We start from the raw sequence: 26,066 nt of genomic DNA on the forward strand, positions 1-26,066 counted from the left end.
CATGCTTACCATCCCCCAACGAGGAGATGGGACGTTGGCTCAGAGGTAGACCCTGCTTTCAGCAAGCCGCACCCCAAAACAAAACAAAACAAAACAAGAAACCCAAATTAAGACTTCAAATGAATACCATTTGAGTTTTTCATAACAAAAGGGGAGAATTTTTCTTTATACAGTCCGGATTGGTGGTGTCATCCGAGACTACGCCCACCCTCCTCCCCCCCAACCCCCCCCCCCACCCCCCGTCTTAGTATAGACCCTGAACCACTGAGGTAGTATCCCAGCTGACCTCTGCCCTCTTCCTAAAAGCCTCACGTGTGTCTCCACCATATGATGCTTCAGTGGGATATGACACCTGTCTGTGTCCAGCAAACCTGCAGAGGGACTCAGGCCTAGGAAGGCCTCCACAGACAGAGCCGTACCAGCTTCTGTCCCTCTCTTCTCTCTCCAGCAGAACCGCCACGGCAGCAATGCCAGCCACCAATCAAGGCTGGCCCGAGGACTTCGGCTTCCAGCTGGGCGGCTCTGGCCCCTGCTTCGTGATAGAGGTGGCTGAAGGAAGCAGCGCGCACGCTGGGGGGTTGCGGCCGGGGGATCAGATCCTGGAAGTGGAGGGGCTGGCTGTGGGTGGCCTGAGCCGAGAGCGCATCGTGCGCTTGGCACGGCGCTGCCCTCGAGTGCCACCCAGCCTCGGTGTGCTCCCAGGCCCCGAGGGTGGCCCCACAGCCTTGACAGCAGCCTGGCTAACCCGGCGATTTGGCCGCAGCCTCCCGCTGAGCCGCGAACTGCTGCGTTTGGCTGGTGGTCCCAGACCAGATGCTGTGCACAGAGAGCGCAGGCGCAAGGCCCAGGAGTTCAGCTGCCAGGTAAGGCGCCCAGGGGAGGAAGGGGCTGGGCACAACCCTGTGCCGCCGCTGAGAAAAGTTTTCGTTGTTTGTTTGTCTGATTGTTTTGCTGTTTGGTTGGTTGGTTTTGGTTTTTCGAGACAGGGTTTCTCTGTGTAGCCCTGGCTGTCCTGGAACTCACTCTGTAGACCAGGCTGACCTCAAACTCAGAGATCTGCCTGCCACTGTACCCCCACCCCCACCGGCACCCCTGAGTGCTCGGTAAGCAAAATTCTTAAGGAAGATTTACAAAGCAAGTTTCTAGCCAGCATGGGCTACATAGTGAGATCCTGCCTCCAAAACAGATGATTCATAGGTGATGGATTCACTGATTGATGGTAAACAGATGATATATAAATTAATAGATGTTTGAGAGATGATAGCTAGACAGGTAAGTAGGTAGATAGCAGGCAGATAGTCAGATGATAGACAGGTCCATAGATAGATATAAACAGGTTCAACCATAAACAGGGTTTCTCTGTGTAGCCCTGGCTGTCCTGGAACGCACTTTGTAGACCAGGCTGGCCTCGAACTCAGAAATCCGCCTGCCTCTGCCTCCCGAGTGCTGGGATTAAAGGCGTGCGCCACCACACCTGACTGGCTTCTACTTCTTGACAAAGATATTTGAACTCCTAAACTTGTTCTCCACAGAAGGGAAACTCCTCAATTCTGGCCCTGAGTAGGTGTGTGTGTGTGGGGGGGTGACCATTAGGATTTGGGGGGGTCTCAGAAGCAAAACTAAAAAAGTCTACTATTCAACCACACAGAGTTCTCTATTGTGGTCCAGGCAGTCTTCCAGAATGGCTGGCGACCATGCAAGATTCCTCCCACCATCATAATGTGAAGCTTCAGAGTTGGGAGGGGCAGTGGAGGGGCAGAGGGGGAGATTGCTGTGGAGTGTCCTTTGACCCCCACCTGCATGCTGTGACATTCATTTGCCTCCCCCTAGCATTAAAATGCAGGGGTGGGGGGAAATCAAGGAGGAGGTAGAGGAAGGGAAGGAAGAAACGAGCCATGTTTGCTGCCATCCCAGGTGATTTTTCTGGGATGAAGTGAGCTGAAGGCGTGTCCCATCTAACTGCTGAAGAATTTGAAGGCAGCATGCTTAGATCCCCCGGTAAGGCAGAGCGGACATACAGGCCTGCTCAGGAAGCAGAACCGGTAGAGATGGACCCAGCCAGGCAATCAGGGACGCTCTGATGAAATCTTTTTTTAGCCTGGGGTGGGGTGGTATGTGAAGTGGTGGATTCTAGTTGGGGCTTACCAGGAACTCCCCCAAAGTGGGTAGATCCCAATAAAAGATGACCTCTGCGGAATGCCCACTAGTTTATAATAACCATCCCCAACCCTGCAGGTTCCCACCTGTACTGCACCTGCCCTAGTTTTTGCTCCTTAAGTCCCTGATATTTAATAGAAAATCCATTAGCGTCCCGTGATGGAGCCACGTGCTTAGATGTAGGTTGGGAACATCTGGGTAATACTGACACCAGAACCGTCCTGTGGCCTGGGCCCCAGGAGGGGGAGCTATTTTTTCCTCTTTCTTACATAAAACACCCTTGCAGCTAGCCACACGCTCCTTTGAAATGAGGCTGTGGCTGCTGGCTTTGATTCCAAAGCTGCAACTCTTGCAGTGACAAAAGTGTGTGTGTGTGTGGAGGGGGTGGGGGTGGGCGGTGGCTGGTGTTACAGACTGTCCTAGCCACTTTGAAGACAACAGTGGTGAGTGGGGGACCTTAGGAAACGCTGAGTGGCCGCCACCCTTTAGTTCTGCCACATAGAGATGCACGGAGCACCTGCTGTGTGCTATGTGCCAGGTCAGATGCTTGAAGCTGGACTGGAGTCAGATGAGAATAGCTCATGGGTATATAGACAGTGACATGCATCCAGGTGTCACTGTGTTAGGGCTCTGCTCAGAATGTCTCAATATCACCTGCTGATGCTAAGTCGTGTTCTTTACTCTCCAGAAAGCCTGCCCCGAGGCACTGGTGGGGCCACCTAGAAAGCGATGGGGACTTTAAATATAGCTCAGGATATAAAGGTACATACCACAGTCATGGCAACCAGAATGAAGGAGAGGACCAATGTCACAAGTCGTCCCCTGACCTCCATACTTGGGCCAGAGCACGCACACGCATACACAATAATAATAAAAGATGTATTTATTTTATGTGTCTTGTATATTGGCTGATTATGTGTGCCTTATTTGTGCAGTACCCCTGGAGGCCAGTAGAGGGCATGGGACTCCCCTGGAACTAGAGTTACAGGAGTGGATGAGTGTCTGAGATGTGTTCTGGGAACCACCCCAGGTCCTCTGGCAGGCAATGACTCTTACCCATGGAGCTGTCTCTTGGGGGGTGAGGGACGGGACGGGGAGGAGCTGGAGAGCTGGCTCAGTGGTTAAGAGCATTGACTATTCTTCCAGAGGCCCTGGGTTCAATTTTCAGCACCCACATGGCAGCTCACTACTGTCTATGACTATGGTCCCAGGGGATCCAGTACCTTTTCTGGTGTGCAAATGTGCATACAGACAAGACATAACACCTTTATACATACATACATACATACATACATACATACATACATCTTGTTAAAAAAGAAAGAAAGCAGGAAAGCATAAGTTCAGATCAGAGGTCTGTTCCAAGGTTCAGTAAAAGAACCAGCAAAGTGGCTCAGGAGAAGAGGGCATCCTTGCTGTGAAGTCCTGATGACCTCAACTGGAACCCAGTCATCATCGATTGTTTTGTCAGTCTGGTCAGGGCGCTGCACGAACTCATAGATAACAGGTACTGCGTGAAACAACAGGCTTCAGTTAGCCACAGTGATACCCGTTATCCAAGCGCTTGGGAGGTGGAGGCAGGAGGATACTAAGTTTGAGTTTGAGACCAAATGGGACTACATAGCATGAACCTGTCCAGAATTGAGAGAGAGAGAGAGAGAGAGAGAGAGAGAGAGAGAGCGTGTGAGAGAGAGAGAGAGAGAGAGAGAGAAAGAGAGAGAGAGAGAGAGAGAGTGCTCAGCCTTGTGGCTCAGGCCTGTTATCTCAGCTACTCCGGAGGCTGAGGCAGGAGGATGACAAGTTGAGGCCTGTCTGGTCTACAGTGGAGATTCAAGCTCAGCCTGAGGAGCTGAGTGAGACATCTCAAAATAAAAAGGGAAAACGACTGAGAATAGAGACCACTGAGGAAGCCGCCCCATGTGTCCTCTGGCCTCCGCCAGCACACACGTGCACACACAGGAACATGGACACTCATAAATCACACACACACACACACACACACACACACACACACACACACACACGGCTGGGGATGTAGCTTAGTGGTACTTGCCTAGCATGAGGAGACCCTGGATTCCATCCTCAGTACTGCAAAACAGGAACAAAAACTAATTGTGTGTGTGTGTGTGTGTGTGTGTGTGTGTGTGTGTGAGAGAGAGAGAGAGAGAGAGAGAGAGGAGAGAAAGAATGCTTTAGGAATATTAACAAGCTACTTTCCAGGAACATTGTGTGCATTGCACACCCAGTTTCAATGGCCACCCCTCACCCCTCTGAATAGACGTTCATTATTAACATTAGCTAGTTATGTGCACAAAGAGAAAGAAAATGCCAAGAAAGTTCAGAAAGAGAGAGAGTTAAAACTCACGACAGGGCACACCTTCTATAGTGCTTTGTGGAACCAGAATGTACTCTGTGGGAACCCTCAGCAAACAGTGCTGTGCCGTGGAACAGCAACATAGTATTATAATAATAGTAACTAGCAATTAGTGAGTGCCTGGCGCGTGTTTAAGCACTTCCATTAAGTCCTTTGATTCCCTGGAACGGCTGTTCCCCCGGCTGGTGAGATGGCTAAGTGGGTAAGGCATTCACTAGAAGTCCTGGTGACCTGAGTTCAATCTCTGGAACCCACTTGAGAGGAGAGACCTGGCTCCTGCAAATGGTTCTCTGACCTCCACAGACGCAAATATGCAAATTAAAAAAAAAAAAAACCAAAGGTTGTTCCTAGGTGCAAATCCTGATCAGGTAATGGTGTGGCTCATGGCACTTGGGTGAACTGTCTCTTCCACAAATGACGTCTCTACACGTCTGCCAGCTTCCGTGACCTTAGCTCTTTGGATACAAAATGGAGATGTTAATAGTCTTTGTCTCGATTGGCAGTGGTAGTAAATGCCTTTAATCCCAGTACTAGGGAGGCAGAGGCAGAGGCAGAGGCAGAGGCAGAGGCAGAGGCAGAGGCAGAGGCAGAGGCAGAGGCAGAGGCAGAGGCAGAGGCAGAGGCAGAGGCAGAGGCAGAGGCAGAGGCAGAGGCAGAGGCAGAGGCAGAGGCAGAGGCAGAGGCAGAGGCAGAGGCAGAGGCAGAGGCAGAGGCAGGTGGATCTCTGCTAGTTTGAGGCCAACTTGGTCTGAGTTCCAGGACAGTCAGGATTGTTACATAGAGAAACCCTGTCTCAAAAAACAAAACAAAACAAAAAGAAAAAAAAAAGTCTCTGCCTCCAGGGCAGCTGAGAGAAGTGAGGTCAGGTGTCAGCTGTCCTATGGCGGTAAACCAAGGTAAACCTGCCATGGTTTTACCTGGGACCCTGTCCTTGCAGGTAGATGACATCTTGGGGGATCGGCTGACAGCCAAGGAGCAGGTGTTTACTGCACTGAAGCAGTTCGCTGCCGAGCAACGGGTGGATGAGCTGGTGTGGACCCTCACTCTCGTGCTGCCCAGCGAGGCCCAGGGGCCAGTCCTGGACAACCTCAGGTACCTCCGTGGATGGCAAGATGGGAAGAGCCAGTGGGTTCACTCAAGGTAGGACACGAGGCCCTGCTCTTGAGCTGGTGAACAAAGGCAAGCCTGTCACCGCGGTTGTGTTTGTGATGATGGGAGGACAGCTAATGCTGGCCTGTGAACGACCACTTCTTGAGGTAAAGCCACCGCTTCCTGACTCTGTCCCAAACTAAGATGGCAGGAGTTACTCGGAACACCAAGATTTTCTCAGCTCCATACTGTGACCGAGCTTGGGGCACAATATGAAGGAGTCAGCTCTGTGTGGGTCCTGACATCCACACAATCCTACAGGCAGTGCCTGCTCTCTCTCTCTCTCTCTCTCTCTCTGCCTCCTGGTACCCCATGTTGTTCTTGTTGGTTTGATAGGGTCCTCAGGCTGGCCTTGAACTCAAGATTCTCCTGCTCTAGCCTCCCAAATGATGTAATTACAGGTGTGAACCACCACGTCATTGGGCTCTTTTTATTTTTAATGTGTGTGTGTGTGTGTGTGTGTGTGTGTGTGTGTGTGTGTGTGTACAGGGCATTAACTGTGTAGCCCTGGATAGCCTGAACCTTGCTATATAACCCAGGCTGGTCTCCAAGTCACGGAGATCTGCCTCAGCCTCCTGAGTCCTGGAATTAAAGTTGTCTGACACTAACCGCTGAGCCATCTCCCCAGCCACTAGGGCTCTTTGATATCACTTTGATGATGATGGTGATGATGATTGTGATGATGGTGACAGTGTGCCAAGGACGTCATTAGGTCCTTGAAGGACAGTATGTCACCAAATTAACTCCATTCAGATAGTTAAGTGGAGGTTCTGAGAGGATCACAGAGCAAATCAATGGCCGTCACAGGCTCTTGGACCCAGTTAGCTGTGTATTTGAGGAAATTCCTGGTGGGTCGTGGCTTGGAGAGACTCCAGGTGTGCCAGGAATACCCCCCATCCCTGGCTCCTTGACTGAGGGCCTCCTCTGCACACAGCTTCGATCCGACAGCCTCTGGGAGTTTACATACACGGCTTGTGGGTCTTGCCTGGCTTTCTCTCCAGCCTCTTGCCCGCACCCTCCCCCTTTCCGGGCTCAGTCTGCCCCCTCCCCTCGCTGCCATTCACCCCGCGGTCTGCCCCTCCCTCTGGGCCTGGCCAATGTCAGGGACAGGGCTGGCCAGCCCCCCGCCCCCACCAGCCCGGGCTCAGCATCTCGACTCAGCAGCGAAACGCATAGGAGGCCACCGAAAGAGGCCACCATGAGCTGCCTAGGGTGAGTGAGGGGACTGACTCTTGCTGAGGAGAAGAAAAGAAAAAGCTTTGGATAGGAAACAAAAAGTTATTTCTAGAGCGGAATTTGTCGCTGAGCTGATGCAGGGGGCTGAGGACTTCCTGGGGAGGTGACAGATAGGCAGAGCTCGGTTCTGCCCAGTTCCATGAGGGCTGGGCTTGTAGGGGGGTGGGGGGGACTCGGCTGTCCCCGGGGAACTTGGTGCGTTTGTCTCCAGGCCAGACTCAGCGGGAGGATCGCTCAGATTTCCCGGTTTCATCTCGGTGCTGCGGGGCTTCTGTCTCCGCCCGCCACCTCTCCTGGGACAGCGGCGGCGTCTGCCTCTCTGCTTTTCATCCCCAAGCGCCCGACAGGCCCCTGTCAGCTGAGAAACAGAACGGGAGAAGGTGGTCTAGATTTAGATCCTGGAAAAAGCGGGAACCCCTGGACACTCCCGGACGCCCCCGTGGCCCGCTGCTTCCCTGGGGCGCTGCTGGGAGGATGAATGGGAAGCCTGTGTCGCCAGCGGGTGTCAACTGCGACAGGAAAATTGGGGAGGTTGTTGGAGGAGGGGGCGGCGCCCAGCTGGGCTCCGAAGGGAGGGTAACATGGCAGCGGGGACTTCAGGCAACGCCTCCTCACCACTACCATCCCTCCAACATCTCTGAATTTCCGAACACCTCCCTCCCTCCCCGGAACTGACCTGTCTGTCCCCACTGTGTGCTGGGCTCTTGGGATGCTGAGGATTTGGGTGCAGAGCCTCTTGGAAAAGTCTCCGAAGGGACAAGAAAGCATTACAGAGGCAGCAAGCTAATTGTGAGATCCGAGTCCAAGTTCAGGGGCAAGCCTTTGCTAACCCAGACTCCTGCAATCAGGGCAAGGGACTCAGCAGGTGTCAGTCAGCACTCTACCTCAGAAAGTTGGGCCTCAGAGGGGTCTGGAAGTGTGTCCTAGCAACCGGAAGGTCAGTCACCAGAGAAGAGTTCAGGGCCAAGCGTCTGGGCTGGGCGCAGAAGGCAAAAGCAGGGGCATCCTGGCCTTCCATTGAATAAAGACAATGGAGAGTCACAGCCCTGATCAAGGAACTGTACAGGGCAGACAGACAAGGCTAAAAGAAGAGGTTGAATAGATAAAAGGTGGTAGATGATGATGGTGGTGGTGGTGATGATGATGAGTGTGTGTGTGTGTGTGTGTGTGTGTGTGTGTACATACAGCTTTCTTTAGAACCATGCCGTGCCTGAAATCTCACCTCCTTGGGAGGTTACAGCTGGAGGATCACAAGTTCAAAGCCGGCTTGAGTAGGTTATCAAGACCCTAGCTATAAATACACAATAAATAACTAATCTTCCCATGGAGGTTAGAATCCACCCAGAACACAGAAGTGTGGTCTGAGATGGAGACAGGGTTGGGAGTGACTGCAGTGGCCCAATCAGAAGAGAGAGGAACTGCTGTGTGAGACTGATGCTCAGACCTCTCCCACAGAAGCCATTGAGTACATGTGGTTATTTAATATGGTCGAATTTTTCATACATGTGGGTGATCACACACCAATAGCCCCAGCACTTGGGAGGCAAGACGACTGCAACTTTGTGACTAACCTAGGTCACAGAGGGAGGCCCTGGGTTCAATTCTCAACACCACAGAAAACCACGGATGGTGGTGTATGCCTGTAATCTCAGCATTAGGGAGGGGGACCTAGAAGGCCCAGAGAATTTCAAGGTCATCCTAGGCAACACAGCAAATTTAAGGCCAGCCTGGGCTACATGCAACACTATCACACACACACACACACACACACACACACACACACACACACACACACACTACACATATACAGCGAGTGGCTATCCTATCCTCTGGGACAACGCAGACCTTGAATGTGTCCAGGTTTGTGGCCACAGTGCTCCTCCTTCCAGAGTATTTCCTCCTGCCACTTGGAACCTAATTTGGGTCTGTCCCCCAAGGACTCTCAGTCTGATTAAGTGGTAAAATGGCTTTCTAATTAGGACAGGACAGGCAGTTTGGAAAGTGTGATGTGTCCAGGAGGGAAGAGAAAGCACAATGGGGGTCGGGGAGCGGGGTGGCACGTCATCCAGGGGAGGAAAGGGTGAGGTAGGGAGAGGACACAGCCATTGGCATGACTGAGGTGGTGGGATGTGGAATTTCCAGCTGGAACCCTGGGGTCTCTTCGGTGATGGTACAACCTTGAGCAAGGAAACCGATCTTCTAGACTGCCTGAGGAAGAGGGCTGTTTTATCCTATGTACTCCCAGCAGGGGTCTGGGTAGGAAACCCTGTAAGTGGGCTGCTGCTTGGGAGGAGGGGCCACAGGTACTCCTTCCAGTGTCCTTTCAGGGACATCAGGATATAGTTCTTGGAGCCAAAAGTGGGGTGCATAGTTTTAGTAAACCCAGCACTCAGGCACTGAAGTTAGGGTTGGTTGCAAGTTTGAGTCTACCTATGGGGCTCAGGGTCAGCCTGAGCTACATAAGGAGACCTTATCACAATAAACAAACAGACAAAACCAAGAGATAGTCCTGTGGCAGAGGGCTTTCCTGGGTGTGGTCACACCTGGGTGTGACCCCCTATACCACCCACACAAATTATTTATATGGTATAATAGGGTGGGAGAGACTGCTTAACGGGCAAAGTGCCTGTGATGAAATCGAGAAGACCTGAATTTGGCTCCCCAGTACCTGTGTAAAGCAGGCACATGGACCAGTGATCCTGGTGCTGGGGAGATGGAGACAGAATCCCTGGGGCTCACAGGTCATTCTGTCTAGTCTAATCAGTTCACTCCAGGTTCAGTGAGACAGCCTGTCTGAAAGAATATAAGGTGGACAGCAACCGAGGAAGACATCTAATGTTGACCTCTGACCTCCACATGCACACTCAGGGGCAAGGGTAACACACACACACACACACACACACACACACACACACACACCTCTCTCTCTCTCTCTCTCTCTATATATATATATATATATATATATATATATATATATATATATTTATAATATTATAGTATATTATCATACTATATTATAGTAATATAGTATATTTTATAGCAATATAGTATATATAATATATTATAGCGATATAATGATATAGTATGTATAAAATAGTATATATTATATATAGTAATTATAGTACTATTATATATACATATATATATGTGTACATATGTGTGTCCTATACACATATATACACATATTAATATATTAGAATATATACATATATATACATACATATATACATATATATACACATATATACACACATACACACACACACACACACACATATATATATATACATATATATATATATATATATATATATATATATATATATATATATATATATGAAGGCAGAGCCAGGCATGATGGGACATGCCTTTAATTCCAGCATTTGGCAAGCAGAGGCAGGCAGATCTCTATGAGTTTAAGGCTAGCCTGGTCTACATAATGAATTCCAGGCCAGCCAGAGCTACCTAATGAGACCATTTCTCAAATAAGTAAAATAAAAACAAAGATATCCAGTGATGATAGCACACTCCTTTAATCCCAGTACGCGGGAGGCAGAGGCAGGTGGCTCTCTGTGATTTTGAGACCAGCTGTACACCTTGTCTCCAAAAATAAAAATATTTCCATATGAGGACCAGGGATATGGCTCGGTGGCTCCAGTGCTTCTGGTGTAAGCACAAGGACCAGATCGGATCCCCGGGTCTGTCAATTGTTAATTGTCCAGCTGTGATTTCAGCCTTGGCCAAGACGGGGGTCTCCAGAGCAAAGCTGGTTAGCAACACCTGCATGCATATGTACCCACATTCACAAAAGCATGCATATGGCACACATGCACAGCGTATACAAAACAACGAGAACCCATGTATAATACAGCTTTGTGTGAGAGCTGATGTTGGGGAGGTGTGCGATCAGACAGTGTTGATCTTCCGTATGTGGCGAGGGTGTGTGTCTCTTTTTCTTTTTCTCCAGGACAACTTTGCGGTCCTACCCTTTCTCTGTGTGGGAGCTACCCTGTGTGTGCACACGGGCTGCTTAGAAGCAGCATCCTTGGCCTCTACCCACTAGATGCCAGCACCACACCCCTCTCCCAGCTGTCATGTTGTGGCAGCCAAAAAGACATCTTGAGAGTGTGCCAGATGTCCCCAGGGGGTAGAGGTGGGCACTGCTTGAGAGTGGTTGTTCTTGAATGATCTTTGATAAGGTTTTTTCACTGAGGCAGGCATGGTAGACAAGTCTACAGACTGCCTGTTCCCTGGCAGTGCTCTCTTGAGTCACCTGGCCAAATGCCCCTGCCACTGCCCTCACCCCCCTGAGGGGACCTCTCTGTGCCTGAGGTGGCTTGGCCCTGAAGCAGCGTGCCCAGACTGCAGCATGAGCATCCATCCAATGCTCCCTCTTTCCTGTTGTCAGCACAGTGAATGGGTTATAGCCTTTGGGCGTGGCTGGTTCTAGGGCACCGACGCTGGCAAGCAAGACGGAGAATGCCTCTGTCACCACGGGGCAGTTGTGTTCCTGATGTCAGCTGTTAGCAGGAGGAGAACTGTGCGCCCAGGCATGGGGTAGAGCGAGGGGGCAAGGTGTGAGTGGGCATGGCTGAGGCTGCTACTGTTTCTGCCAGAGAGAAACAGTTCTGAGAGATAACTACAGAGCAGTGGGGGCAAGAGCTGGAGGGGAACTGGGGCATGTGCGAGCAGCATGCCCTGTATCTTTGTTTTGTCTTCAGGGCTAGGATGGAACGTAGGACTTTGTTCTTGCCAGGGAAGTCCCTTACCATGGGCATATGCACTACCCCCTCATTGGTAGATTCTACTCCAAGGGCTCTGGCCTGAGTCACACCCCCAGCCCCTCACTGAGGAACTGTGCATGTGTGCTCTACCACTGAGCTACATCCTCAGCCCACTTCTGTATTTCAAAATGTAATCACTCAGCCAAATGTAGTGGAACAAGCCTATAATCCCATCTGCTCAAGAAGCTGAGGCAGGAGGATCAAATCTTCAAGGTCTGGGTTGGGAATGTTGGCTGTATGTTTATCATCGCCATCAGAGCCTTGCCTTTGATTCACTGAATGGATTAAAACCAGGCCTGGAGGAACATGTTTGTAACCCTAATACCCAGGGGATGGAGGCAGGAGACTCACAAGGTTATCCTTGGTTGCATAGCAACTTTGGGTTATCCTGGGCTACATAAGACCTTATGGAAAAGAAGGAAGGAAGGGAGGGAGGAAAAGAGGGAGGGAGGAAGGAAGGAAGCAGGAAGGGAGAGAGAGAAGGGGAGGGGGAGAGGGGAGAGGGGAGAAGGAGGAGAAGAGTTAGGGAAAGAGAATTCAAGGCCAGCCTGGATTAGAGTGAGTTCAAGACCAGCCTGGAAAACTTAATGAGACCCTTTCTCAAAGTCCAAAGTAAAAATGTGTGGGCTGCATCTCTGCAGTAGAGAGCTTGGGCAGCATATGAGAAACTTTTATTCAAGCCCCAGCACTGAAAAACAAACAAACAAAAACACCCTAGCCTCTCCTCACATCCTGCACCTTTTTCTGGCCTGGCTCCCAGCAGCACCCCTCCCTTGGCTACCAAGACCGCAAAACCTCTGGGGTTCTTCCATCTCCCCTAGAATCCATAAACCCTAGCAAGGCCATCCACTGCTCTGGAGTGCGGGTCTCTGGCCCTGGCTGCGGCTTTTGAAAGTCTCCTTCTCCCTTGATTCCCCTGGATAGGTAGGGAGGGTTTTTTTCAGCACTGGCCAGCTCCTGGGAAGTCCTGTGCAAATGCCTACCCAAGCACTGCAAAAGGGAGTTCTTCAAAAAGGTGTTGGCTGTAGCGAAGTGTTGCAGCCACTGTAAGGGGATCAGGGCGCTGGGCCAGATAGATCCCAGACAAGACTCCTGGAGAGGGGATACAGCAGAGAGCCAAAGGAAGGAGCTTGATAGCCTTGAATCACCCGGATCTTCACTCCTCCGGATGCCCCAGCTAATTGAAGGGTCCCCAGGCAGGGAGAGGAGAGGCGGGGCGGGGCGGAGCTTCCAAGAATGGGCGGGCATGGGGCCACGGTGCGGGACTGGCCGGGAGGGGCCGCGCACGCTAGCCCAGCAAAGGCGCGTGGAATAGCGGGCGCCCTCTCTGTCATCGCGGGCTCTGCCACCCGCTGCCCGGTGCGCACCTGCCGCGCCGCCCTCGCGGATCCAGATGGGGAAGGACCAGGGCTTCTCTCGGCACTTTAGGTAGCTTCCCCATCGCGTTCTGCGCCCCTGGGAACCTCGCGCCCCGCATCTGGCTAGCTTGAGGTGGGGGAAGGGGGCTGGAATATCAAGAGGGGTTCCCTGTCCTGGGTGGGCAACCTATTGAAACTGGGCGGAGCCCAGAAACTGGGGACAGTGGGAATAAACTGGTCGGCATGTGGGCGGTGAGGTTTTGATGTTGGGTACCCAGGACCCGTGCGCAGTCGGAGTCCTGGGATGAAGTGAAAGGCTAGAATGAAAAGTCAGCCTTCCTGCATTGGCTCACAGGATAGGACAAGGAACCAAGAACGGGGGTGTCGCGTGCCCTGAGTGAGAAGCTAGCGCATCGCATTTTTGAATTTGGAAGGCAAGACCTTTCTACTGTGAAGAACTGCAGGTTGCTGCCTCTTAGGCTCCCATTCCGGTCGCCACCGTTTCGCTGGCTGGAGATCAAGGGCTAGGTGAAGAAAGCAGGGCTGGGGGAGAATACACACAGGCAAAGGAGGATCCTAGAAGAGGTTCTGGCAAGAAGTGACCCAGGGGAAGGTTATAGGAAGAATCCTTGGAACTCAGGAAGGCCTGTTGGTCCTTAGTAAGGGCATAAGAGCCTTGCTGGTCTGTCACAGTCAAAAAGGCAATGATGCGTCCCTATAACGAATTCGCCCCTACTGCATCTGACTGTGCCAGCTTTAATTAACAGACAGTAGTGCCAGAACTGGGGTGTCTGGGCCAGACAGTGATGGAGCCGCAGGGAAGGCTCATGCCAGCCAGGAAGGGTGTCTGCCTCAGCAGGCAGCCTTGGCCTCTGGCCCAAGCTCCGGATGCCAAGCTGAGATCTAGCCACCACACCATACATCTCCCCAGTTTGTGACTCAGTCTGGTGCCCACCTGGCAAGCAGGACTTGGACTTCTTGGTGTTGGATAAGTAGCTGTACTGGGCATCTGACCCCTGCCCAGGTTAGAAGTAGGTCTGATGCACTGCAGAGCTTGGGTCTGATGGCTGCGGTGGACAGTCTCAGGAGCCTTTGCCTGGACTTGAGGCAGGAGGGTAAGGAGAGGGCCAAGACCAGGCAGGCAGATGGAAGAGTCAGGCTCAGGAGACCTCCTGGTCACCTGGAGTATCCAACCTGAAGCAGAATGCCCCGGGGGGTGGGGCTCATATGAGCCCTCTGGAAGGATCTGCACTCCTTCTGTCTCACCAGGGGGTTCATTCGGCCTCATAGGGCTTCATTAACCTCACCCGTGGAGGCTGGGAGAGCTACAGAGCCAGTTCAGGGGAGGATGCATTCCAGCTGCATCCCAAGCCTTCGCTCCCCTCCTCTTTTCTCTCCTGACTCCCCACCATGCCCTTGCCATTGGCTACTGATATAAAGAACAGAGAAGGGAGCCTTGGGGTACAGCCAGGAAGCTCTTATTAGTGTCATGAGCCCTGATTCCAGCTGTCAGAGGCCAGTTGTGTCACCCTGGAAAGTTACAGGTTTCTCTGTGCCTTAGAATTTCCTGCAGTGGGTCAGTAAGCTCACAGAGGTGTTAGCTGAAGCTGTTATGTGGAGAAGGGATTGTATCACACACACACAGATGCGCATGCATGAACACATGAGCACGCACGCGCGCACACACACACACACATACACACACTTTCTTCTCAAGGTGCCAAGTTCTTTTCCATCACTGTGGCCCACAAGGCAACTACAAATTCTGGCTCTGGAGAGCTTCTAGGCGCACAGGCCTCAAGCATTCATCCCAGCAGATGGACATTGCATAGAGGCTAAGTCTCCTCCCACCACCCACAGGCTTTGGCGAGCACCACAGGACCTCCATAGCTGAGCTCAGTATCAAGGAGGGACAAGTGGGCAGAGGTTCACCAAACACATGCAGGGGACTGGGAACACATGCACACACTTACAAAAATAATAACAATTATTCTTTTAAAAATATTAAAGGGGAAGCAAAGCAGTGGTGGCGCACGCCTTTAATCCCAGCACTTGGGAGGCAAGGGCAGTCTGATTTCTGAGTTTGAAGCCAGGCTGGTCTACAGAGTGAGTTTCAGGACAGCCAGGGCTACACAGAGAAACCCTGTCTCAGAAAAAATAAAATAAAATAAAATAAAATAAAGGAAAAATAAGAATGTATCGAGCAGAGCCATAAACTTGGAGATAGTAATTGCCCTCACTTTTGCAAGGAAGTGGCCGTGGACAGGGCTGGCCGAGAAAGCAAGCAGGGAAACCGGAAGTATGAGGACCCTCGGAGGTAAGGCAGGTGCCTCGGGGATGGCTGCTGTAGAAATCACCTGGAAATAAGAAGGGGGAGAGGAGAGCATTAGCTGGGGCTTGGACTAGTAGATGCAAGAACATGAGAGGATGGAGACAAAGGGCAGACAGATGGAAGACAGGCAGGAGCTGGACCGCCTCTAGTCTGGTTTGAGAGCAGGAAGGCCCTACAAAGGTTAGGATAAAGGAAACAGTCCATGCGGGCTTCCCAAGCGAGGGTAAGCAGGATGCCGCGCTCACGGTGTAGTCTAGGATAGTCAATTCTCTCCTTCCACTGTGTAGGGCCTGGGAATCGAACTCGGTTCTTCAAGCTTGACAGCAAGTACTTCTACCTGCTGAGCCATCACGGGGACCAGGTCTAGGAAAGCTGGGAATGCAAGTCTGTTCACCGAAGGGGAGAATGAAAATGTCCCTGGTCACCCCTAGGAATGCACAGAAGAGCCACTAGGAGGTGCCTTTGGAATGTAGTCAGGGACGGCGCCTGACTCAGAGGTTGGTCGATCCTTGCCTTGCAGGATCTTTATTCCCAAAAAGCATCGGGCGCGCTTCGACGAGGTGGTGTCGCAGGGTCTGCTGGGCAAGCTGTGCCGTGCTCGGAGGGCGCAGGGCGCACAGCGTTTGCGTCGGAGCCGCAGCGAGGAGCGCCCGGAGCGCCTCTTAGTGTCCACGCGCGCTAGCGCCGCTCCCCGCCGTCCGGATGAGCCACCCCCGCGGAAGGCAACCTCGCTGCTGGGCGGTCGCACTGGCCCTGGGGGTCCTCGTAGGTACGCACGACAGGCGTGCAGGTGACAGCAGGGGACATCTGATCTTGCTTGGGTCGGAGTCCTGGGCAGTGGGTATTTGGGAGGACAAGGACGTGAGATGTGTCCATCCCCTGAGCCCTGGTCCTCTATTCTCAGGGTGAGACGGAAGATAACCCACCTCCAATCCCGTTCCATTTTTCCTCCCACAGGACGGTTCGAGTTTATAAAGGCAACAAGAGTTTCGGCTTCACTCTGCGAGGCCATGGACCGGTCTGGATCGAATCTGTCCTGCCTGGTGAGGGATAGACAGGTTACCTTGAATCCCTAAGATTGGGAATGAGGTGACAAACCCTGATGAAGCCCTCTCTGGCAATGCTATCCATGCCTGCTAGTCACAGTGCATCCTCCATTGTTAAGAAGCAGAGAGTAGGGCTGGGAAGATTGCCCAATGGTTAGAGCCACTGTTGATTAGACATAAGGGCTGGACTTTGGGTCCCTAGAACACATATAAAATGCTAGGTGGGTATGCTAACCTCTGGTAATTCTAGCCTTGGAAGGAGGAGCTGGGACTCCTGGAACAAGCTGGGTAGCAAGCTAACTGTCTGGACGAACTCCAGATTTGACTGAGCGACCCTGCTGGCTCAGTGAACAAGGTGGAAGAGCGATGGAGGATGGTATCAGTCTCTGGCCTCTACATCTACATGCACCACTCTGCATGCGCACACACAGACACACACATACACACACGCACCTACACAAATGAAAACATCCATACACACACATGCATGTCACATGTACACACATGAAAATGAAATAAATTTTTAAAAAAACAGAGTGGTAAAGGCCAATACTTAACCTGCCTTCACTCTTTTATGCAATCCTGCCTCGATCCAGGCTCCCTGTTAGAGTGTGTCTCTGTCCACGGTTAAGATGGGTCTCCCCTCATCAGTGTGAAGGTAGGAGGAGAATTTGTAGGATTCAGGGATCAGACTCAGTCAGACGTGGCCGCAAGCTTTCTCACTCTCTAAACCATTTAGATGGTGCCGAGTGTCAGTTCTCACCTGTGAACTGAAGAACGGCTATCTGGCTCACACAAGGGTGTTGAGTGGAGGAGACTCCCACCCAAGTCCACCACGTGGTGGTCGGCTGACGGCTTACCCTGTCTTTCTCTCTTCCAGGCAGCCCGGCTGAAAATGCCTCCCTCAAGTCAGGTGACCGGATCCTCTTCCTCAATGGATTGGACATGAGGTTAGGAGCCTCTGGGGTGTCTTGTGATTTGGTGACGAACCATCCCCCAAGACCTTTGCCTCTTGGGACACTAACAATGGCCCCGATCCCCTTCTGACCTATGTCCAATGTCCTATGCATCCTGTGTCTATCCCTCTTCCAGTGAAAGCCACTTTTTCCCTGTCATGCTGGGAACCAAATGCAAGATACAATCTCAGCGCCACATCCTCAGCATTTTGTTTTGTTTCAGTTTAGTTTAGTTTAGTTTAGTTTAGTTGAGACAGTGCCTCACTCTGTATCCCAGGCTCACTTGGAACTCACTATGTAGCCCAGACTTGCCTTGCAGTCATGACAATCCACCTGCCTCTGCTGAGCACTGGGTTGCAGTGTTAGTTACCATGCCTGGCTCCCAGCCCCATTTAAACGTTTTACTTTGAGAGAGGGTCTTGATTAGTTGCCCAGGCAACTTGGACTTGCTATATAGTTTAGACTGGCTTTAAATTCTGCAAATCCTCCTGGCTTTAAATTCTGCAAATCCTCCTGCCTCAGCATCCCAAGTGCTTGGATTATGGTTGTGTGCCATAGGGTGACATAGGAATAACTCCTTCTATGCTCAGGAATGCCAATCCAAGGCATCTGCAGGCAAAGCTGCCCAAAGCCTGGGGCTTCTACCATATAAGACCTTAACTTATGCGAAAGTTGGGGTTCTGGCTACTCCTGAGTGAATGGTGGGTTTATTGGGTGGCTTCTACATGATGGGCAGAGCTCACTTGGCAGGCCCTCCTGGGCCATCTCCTTTGCAGGAACTGCTCCCACGACAAGGTGGTGTCCATGTTGCAGGGCAGTGGCGCCATGCCCACGCTGGTGGTAGAGGAAGGACCGGTCCCTTTCGCCAGTGGTGAGACTGTCTAGTCGTAGAGTTCCCAGGACTGTTTTGGTCGCTTCCCAGGGACGCCGCCAGGGGGTGCGATAGAGCCCAACTCGCAGCGTTCAATGCTGTTCACAGCTCAGAAGGCTGCTGACCCCACCTGTCTGGGAAACTGCACCTACCTTGGTGACTCCGGGTCACCCGTGCCTCCCCATGCCTGTGGTCCCCCGCAGATTCAGATTCTCTGGATTCCCCGACCCGGGCGTCAGCTCTCACCTCGCTGCAGTGGGTGGCGGATATCCTGCCTTCCAGTATCCGAGTCCAGGGGAGGACCTTCAGCCAGCAGCTGGACCACCTCCTCACTCCTCCCGAGCGCTATGGAGTCTGCCGAGCTCTCGAGCGCTTCTTTCAGCACAGGTGCCCTGGGAAGAGCGGTGGTAGGGATCTAACCTGTTTGCGCCCCACCCAAGTTTCAGCTAAACACTGGCAATCCTGTTCTGCCTGCTGGTCGCTCCTCAGCCGCCTTAGGTGGAAAGAGGGAAGACAATAGCTAGTATGAAGGGAGGAACAACTGACGTGCCTTAGAACAAACCTCAACTTTTACATTTATTCCTTTATTGATTTTTAAGACCCAGTCTTGCTACATAGCCGGTTGTGCCAGAACTCAGAGAGCCTCTGCCTCCTCAGGGCTGAGATTAAAAGCCAGAGCCACCCTGCACAGCTAAATCTGAACTCTAACACCTCGGGCAAATACAGACCTATTTGAACTGCATTGAACGAATTGAGGCAGGCAGGGAAAGTTGATGGGACACCAAGAACCCTCACTGGGCTCTTGGAATCTTAAAAGTAAATAAACAAATAACAGCGATTATGGCTTGTGGCAAGCCTTCCTCCTTTCCATTCTCATAAGTTTGGTCTAGATGATCTTGTTACAATATAATTCATATGTTGTACAATTCAGTCACTTATTTATTTTTTACTTAAAAAATTATGTGGCTATTTTGCCTGCATGTAAGTGCACCACATGTGTGCAGTGCCTACGTAGGCCAGTAGAGGGCGGCACATCTTCTGGAACCAGAGTTACAGGTGTTTGTGAGCTGCCAGGGAGATGCTGGGAACTGAACCTGGGTCCTCTGCAGGAGTAGCACCAATGCTCTTAATCATTAAGCCTTCTCTTTGGCCACAGTTCACGCACTGACTTGGGCAATTCAGAGGTTCCAGGGTTTGATTATACTTGCAAGCACGTGTAACCATCACTATAGTGAATACTGGAATGTTATCCCATGTAAAAGGATACCAACAACCTTCTGTGACATGTTCTTTCATCTCTATATCCCCTGATCTTTCTTTAAAAACACTTTATCTTTTGCTTATGGGGGATATGCGTGCCACAGTGCCCACAAGAGTCAGTGAGTTTGACAGCAAACATCTTTATCTGCTGAGCCATCTCCTCCACCCCACCCCCAGCCCCTGACCTTAAGCAGGTCACACACAGCCTTAGTCTGTGCTTTCTGTATTTATTTGTGTGTGATGTATGCTCATGGGCCTTCCTGTGGAGGTCAGAGGTCAAGCTTTGGGTGTAAGTCCTCGCCTTCCCACCTTGTTTGAGACAGGGTCTCATGGCTGCAGGTGCCAGGCCAGTCGGCCCGGTGGCTGCTCCTGTGTCAGCCTCCCATCTTCCAGGGGTATGGTGGGATTAGAGATTCTTGAACTGCTGTGTCAGGCTTTCACAGGGGCTCTGGGGATCTGAACTCAAGCATTTGACCCACTGTGATATCTCCCAAGTCCCATATATGTTATTTTCATCTCTGGTTTTACAGTCCAGAAAAAGAAAAGAAAAAGTTAAGTAGCTTGAGAGAGCTCATTAGTTGGCGAGTGGCGAGGCTGGGATTTGACTATTATATTTTCTTGGTGGTGGTGCTGGGACTCGAACTCAGGTCCTCAGGGAATGTTAGGTACATGCTCTGCCAATGAGCTAACATCCCCAGCCCCAGACTGCGATTTGAATCAGAGCAGACTAACTCTGGAGAATGCTTTCCCGTCCTCTCTGCTCTGTCTTTCACGGGTGGGGGTCAAGGTGTGGGCTGAATTCTGGGGGTGAGGTGGGGGTGGCCTGGAACCGTCACCTCATCCACACCCCTGAGTGATGAGCTCCTGCGCCCCCACCCGCAGGAACATCGATACCCTCATCGTGGATGTCTACCCCGTCCTGGACACACCCGCCAAGCAGGTACTCTGGCAGTTCCTCTACCAGCTGCTGACCTACGAGGAGCAGGAGCTGTGTCAGGAGAAGATCGCGTGCTTCCTCGGCTACACAGCCATGACGGGTGAGCAGGCCCTGGGGGTGGCTGTCTGCCAGGTCGCCTGCCAGCCAGGTAACACGCAGGCACCTGTTCTTGCCTCCCAGAAGCCTGGTGGCCACTTCTCCCTCATTGCCAGGTGCCTGGCGACACTCGGGTGCTTGGCTGGGAGGAGAGCCCCCATCTGTCCCTTCCTCTTCCTCTCTCTCCTCTCTCCTCTCTCCAACATGGTCTCACGCAGTCAAGCTGATCTCAGACTCTCCTGTAGCTCAGTCTGGCCTTGAGCTCCTGATCCTCCTGCCTCCGTCTCCCAAGTGCTGGGATTACGGGTGCATTGTCACCACAGCCTGGTTTTCTTTTTCCATCCATGAGGATGGAGCCTTGCTCATGCTAAGCAAGTGCTCGCCCACTGTAGCCCATAGTGAGACTTTGTCTCAGGACGAAAACAAGGGGCTGTGGACGGCTCTGTAGATAAAGCATTTGTTGAGCAAGCAGGAGGTCTAGAGTTCAGATTCCCAGTACCCGTGTAGATGCCAGGTGGGTGAGGCAGCCCATCTGTAATACAGGCACTTGGTGGGTGGGGACAGGGGACCTGTAGCATGTAGTTTCTGCTACCCAGCTTTAAGCTCCAGGCAGACCACACTACCGGGTTCCTTCAGATCCACAGATCTCTCTCTCTCTCTCTCTCTCTCTCTCTCTCTCTCTCTCTCTCTCTCTCTAGCTTATTTTTCAGCCTGCCTTATTGGCTCAATTGCTGGGCTCTTCTACCCAGCTCAGCATCTAAATCTGCCCTCAACTTTAGTTGCTCCTCCTTGTTCTGGGATCCAAAACTGCCCTCTGCTTAGCTGCAGTTCTAATCTCCTGCCTAGGAAAACAGCCCATGGTTGCTCTGCCCGATATCTCACTTGGCTAGTTCCCACTATGTTTTCAGTCCTTCAGCTGCTTTTCTTGCTCTGGGTACCTGGCTTCCGTCTGAGCACCACCATAAAAGGCTGGGAATACACTGCATTCCAGTGGTAGAGTAATTGCCTAGAATCCTCCTAATAAGGGGTTGTAGCTCAGTGGTAGAGCCCCTGCCTAGAATGCCCCAGTCAGGGGCTGGGGGTGTGGCTCAGTGATAGAGCCCCTGCCTAGAATCCCCCAGTGAGGGGCTGGGGGTGTGGCTCAGTGGTAGAGCCTCTGCCTAGAATCCCCCAGTGAGGGGCTGGGGGTGTGGCTCAGTGATAGAGCCCCTGCCTAGAATCCTCCAGTGAGGGGCTGGGGGTGTGGCTCAGTGGTAGAGCCCCTGCCTAGAATCCTCCAGTGAGGGGGCTGGGGTCATGGCTCAGTGGTAGAGCACCTGCCTAGAATCCCCCAGTGAGGGGCTGGGGGCGTGGCTCAGTGATAGAGCCCCTGCCTAGAATCCCCCAGTGAGGGGCTGGGGCGTGGCTCAGTGGCAGAGCAATTGACAAACATGCATAAAGTACTGGGTTTTACCTTCAGTGCTATCTAGGAAAAACTGTAGTGTTATCCAGGAATATGGCCATATTCCCAGAGGCCATATTTTGGTGGTGATGAGTTCTTTCCTCTTTTCCCTTGCTTTTGGAATCTGACCGGACAAGGGCCTTGTGACAATTCTTGCCTGTCCCACCACAGAACCTGAATCCTCACTGGACCTCGAGCCAGAGTCTACACCAGAGCCCACACCAGAGCCACAACCACGGAGTTCCCTGAGGGCCTCTTCCATGTGCCGTCGCAGCTTGCGCTCCCAGGGCCTGGAGACCAGCCTCAGCTGTGGTAAGGCCTCACTCACATGGAAGGCTGGAGCTGCTGTCGTCTCCTGTAAAACGGTCTTAGCGAAACAATGAGAGTGTTAGCTAGGCTTCTCGAGGGGAACAGAACCCATAAAGCGAATGTTAATCCCAAAGAGGATTTATTAGATTGGCTTCCATAAGGGTCGCTCAGTCCCAACAATGGCCATAGGCAGGCATGCGGGAGAGGCTGGACGCCCAGCTGCTCAGGCCTCGAGCTGGAGGCATCTGTAGTCCAAACTCAGTGCTGAAGCCCTGAAGGGTTCCAAAGAGCTGCTCATCCAGTCTACACTGGGAGCCTGAAGAATCTGGGTTCTGATGGCTATAGCAGCAGCAGCAGCTGTCGCCGCAGAACATAACCACTCGCCAGCAAGGAGGGAAGGCAGGCAGGCAAAGCATTGCTTTCCCATCATTTCTTTATATCTAAGCTGCAGCAGGAAGGCCTTGCCTATCTATCCTGGAGTAGATGAGTCTTCCCTTCTCAGTTAATCCTTCCAGGTAGTGTGTTCACAGACCCACCCAGAAATGTGACTCAGCTGATTGCAGAACCAGCTGAGCTGACAACCAAGACTAATCATCATACTGAGGAAATTGGGAGACAACAAGGCTGAGTGGGACTGTGCAGGTCTGGACTGAGCTCAGATACAATAACATATTTTGGTGGTGATGAGTTCCATGGCCTCTTCCTGGCAGGTCCTGGTGACTGCCCTGAGATGCCCCTACCTCTGATCCCAGGCGAGCGTCAGGCTGGCGATGGCACATCCCTCCCGGAAACCCCTAACCCCAAAATGGTGAGGCCTTTCTGCCTTCCAGATGTCCGTGAGCATGGGTGTGGGTGGTCAGTGCATGGAGACCCCTGACCAAAGTTTTCCAGATGCAGTTTCAGGCTGGGGCAAACTGTCCATGTGTGGTCTAAGGTCCGATCGAGACCACCAGGGAGCAGTAGGAGAAGATTGGACTCTCCTCCGTTACCCCCTAGATGTCAGCGGTCTATGCAGAGCTCGAGTCTCGACTGAACAGCAGCTTCAAAGGGAAGATAGGGACCATGTCCAAATCCCGGGCCTCTCCACCAGTCCCCAGCCTGGTCGGCACATCAGGTATGGCCTCAGCCACCCTCTGGTCCTGAGGGGGTACTGGCTTCTATTGTTCTAGCTGCCTGTCTGTGGGTCATCCCTAAAGGGTGTGCACCTGAGTCACAGGGCAGCCTGGGGACCTCCGTGCATGTGCAATAGGTCATCAAGGTTGGCTTGTCCCAGCTCATTTGTCCCCTGTGGTCTTCACTCCAGCTGGTGATCTGGAAAAGCAGAGTATCCCACAAACAAGTCCTCCCGTTAGCCTCTGGCTCTTGGATACACTTTAAAGTGCATGCATTGCTTCCTGAATGGTGTAACTGGGAAGATTGTTTCTCTGTATTCTAAAACCAGCTGTGCCTATAACACAGCCCTGTCATCTCAACTACTCAGGGAGTTGAGGCAGGAGGATCATAATTCGAGGCCTGTTGGGCTACAGAATGAGTTCAGGGCCAGTCTGGGCCAACTTATCAAGACCTTGCCTCAAAACTTTAAAAAAGTAAGGCTCGGGGTGCAGTTGACAGAGAGTTTGCCTGGCACGCATGAGGCCTTGGGTTCTACCCCCAGCACTAGACAAAATGGGTGTGGTGTGGTGGAGCACACCTGTGATCTAGCATCCAGGAAGTGGAAGCAGGAGGAGTTCAAGGCCAGCCTGGGCTACATGAGACTCTTTTACAAAAAAAAATTAAGTGGGAAAGAAGGCAGTCTGGAGATAGATAGAGATAACCAAATGGCACTTGCCTGGACTGTGCAAGGCCCTCCTAGCCTCGATCTCCACTACTGGTGGGGGAGGGGTGTGGGGGCGGGGAGAGTTAAGGGCAGGGCTGACTGATGGAACACACTGATCCTGAGCTCTTGAGCCTTGCTGGGCCGGGAGGATCCCTCGTGGGTCTTGATGAGACTTTTGAGGTGTGTTCCCAGATGAGCTAGGGTATGGCAGGAATTGAAGCCAAGAGATACTTTTCGTTTCACTGGCTGTAAGCAGAGAGGCAATAGCACAGAGACAGAAAGCATGTCTTAGGACAGACAGCCCCCCCGCCCCCCATGGTTTCACCCACTGCTGGGCACTGACTGATAGACTTCCTCTCCTTCCATCACCAATCAAGGGCCCAGGACCCTGTCTGGAGTCTCCTGGCCCAGTGACCGGCTCCTGCCTTCCCCGTGCTATGACCCGCTGTGTTCTGGGGGTCTGGCCTCTCCCAGCAGCTCGGAATCCCACCCCTACGCCAGCTTGGACAGCAGCAGGGCGCCCTCCCCACAGCCAGGCCTTGGATCCATCCACGCCGACAGCCCCCCAAGCCCAGACCCCATCCGGCCGCCCAGTCGCCGGAAGCTCTTCGCCTTCTCACGCCCAGTCCGGAGCCGAGACACAGATCGCTTCCTGGATGCGCTGAGCGAGCAGCTGGGTCCCCGCCTCAGCATCGTGGATGACTTCCTGACACCCGAGAATGACTATGAAGAGGTGGGCATGCTAGTGGGCGCAGACAGTTAGGGGTGGAGGTCTATAGAGCTACAAGGTCCCCCAGAAAGTCTGCAGGAGGCCTGTTTCACTGCAGACTGCCCCAGACTGCTTCACAGCCTGCCTCAGTCTACCCTGGAATCTGTGTCAGGGTACCCCATTACATGTCTGGAGCTATCCCAAGTTATTCCCTGTCTATATTTATCCCACCCTTGCCTGAGGCTATCATACATATTTTATCTCAGGTTACCCCATTCATCCTAGGATACCCAGCTCACAGCCTCGGGCCAATCAGTTCTGTACCTTTTCCTGGGATATCCCATTTTCCCCTAAAGCTACCCCAATATACTTACTGTGTCTCAGGCCAGCCCATTCTTTGTCCCAATCTGTCTTCCATGCACTTCAAACTATCCCATTCAAAACGTCAGGGTGAGGTACAGGACTGAGACCCTGGCCCCTGGCTTCTCTTGCTTCCCCTTGTTTCGAGCACCGCCCCCCCCCCACCGCCCACACTTCCCCTTCCCCCACCCTTTCCCCCAGGCTCCAGCCTCACTTCCCACTTGCTCTCCCCTGGGCAGATGAGCTTCCATGATGACCAGGGCAGCTTTGTGACCAACGAGAGGAGCAGCGCTAGCGAGTGTGTCAGCAGCAGCGAGGAGGGCAGTTCTCTGACCTACTCCTCCATCTCCGACCACATCCCCCCACCTCCACTCAGCCCCCCGCCGCCACCGCCCCTGCCTTTCCATGACCCCAAGCCTAGCTCCCGCACCTCCGATGGTCCCCGAGGTCCCCCTCAGTCATTGACCAAACCCCTCACCCAGATCAACCATCCAGTCCCACCCCCACCCCCACCCCCTCTACCCCCACCTGTGCCCTGTGCACCCCCCATGCTATCCCGAGGCGTGGGCCACCGCCGCAGTGAGACCAGCCATATGAGCGTCAAGCGCTTACGCTGGGAACAGGTGGAGAACTCAGAAGGCACCATCTGGGGTCAGGTAGGTGACCTGGGGACCAGTCTCTCTCTCTCAGCTCTCTCAGCTGGGTGAGTGGTCTAGACAGTAACATAAAAGACAAGAGCCATCTTCCTGACCTCAGCTCCTCCTCCTCCTCTCCCTCTTTTTCCTCCTCCCCCTCCTCTTCTTCCTCTTCCTCCTCCTCTTCCTCCTCACCTTCCTCCTCCTCCTCTTCCTCTTCTTCCTCTTCTTCTTCTTCCT

The 26,066-nt window shown here is 52.5% G+C and overlaps 1 protein-coding gene and 1 long non-coding RNA gene across 7 annotated transcripts in view; one reads left to right on the top strand and one right to left on the bottom strand.

The window, feature by feature from the left end:
* Nucleotides 1-246: 246 nt before the first annotated feature.
* Nucleotides 247-26,066, top strand: part of Grid2ip (glutamate receptor, ionotropic, delta 2 (Grid2) interacting protein 1) — a 34,450-nt gene continuing 8,630 nt past the window's right edge. The window contains exons 1-13 of one of the 3 annotated variants that reach the window (NM_001159321.2): nt 247-863; nt 5,469-5,623; nt 15,911-16,159; nt 16,348-16,433; nt 17,317-17,386; nt 18,169-18,263; nt 18,467-18,650; nt 20,406-20,560; nt 22,169-22,309; nt 23,017-23,114; nt 23,303-23,420; nt 24,500-24,855; nt 25,431-25,847. In NM_001159321.2, the coding sequence (NP_001152793.1) occupies nt 468-863; nt 5,469-5,623; nt 15,911-16,159; nt 16,348-16,433; nt 17,317-17,386; nt 18,169-18,263; nt 18,467-18,650; nt 20,406-20,560; nt 22,169-22,309; nt 23,017-23,114; nt 23,303-23,420; nt 24,500-24,855; nt 25,431-25,847 (2,520 nt within the window). In that variant the 5' untranslated portion in view covers nt 247-467. Of the gene's footprint in view, nt 864-5,468; nt 5,624-6,829; nt 6,893-12,990; nt 13,129-15,910; nt 16,160-16,347; nt 16,434-17,316; nt 17,387-18,168; nt 18,264-18,466; nt 18,651-20,405; nt 20,561-22,168; nt 22,310-23,016; nt 23,115-23,302; nt 23,421-24,499; nt 24,856-25,430; nt 25,848-26,066 lie in introns of those variants that run through there. The other 2 variants (NM_133355.2, NM_001347529.2) reach the window with 2 other exon arrangements.
* Nucleotides 13,801-18,184, bottom strand: Gm38736. Of its 4 annotated transcripts, none has more exons than XR_003955832.1 (4): nt 16,995-18,184; nt 16,317-16,426; nt 15,728-16,220; nt 13,801-15,415 (listed from the first exon to the last, which is right to left on the bottom strand). It is a non-coding gene; the product is annotated as a predicted gene, 38736 (long non-coding RNA). The 4 variants fall into 4 exon arrangements; XR_003955831.1 differs by having other exon boundaries at nt 15,636-16,220; XR_868671.3 differs by lacking the exon at nt 13,801-15,415 and having other exon boundaries at nt 16,132-16,220; nt 16,995-17,206; nt 17,297-17,670.

This window comes from Mus musculus, chromosome 5 (genome assembly GCF_000001635.26).
Source record: "Mus musculus strain C57BL/6J chromosome 5, GRCm38.p6 C57BL/6J".
Taxonomy (NCBI): domain Eukaryota; kingdom Metazoa; phylum Chordata; class Mammalia; order Rodentia; family Muridae; genus Mus; species Mus musculus.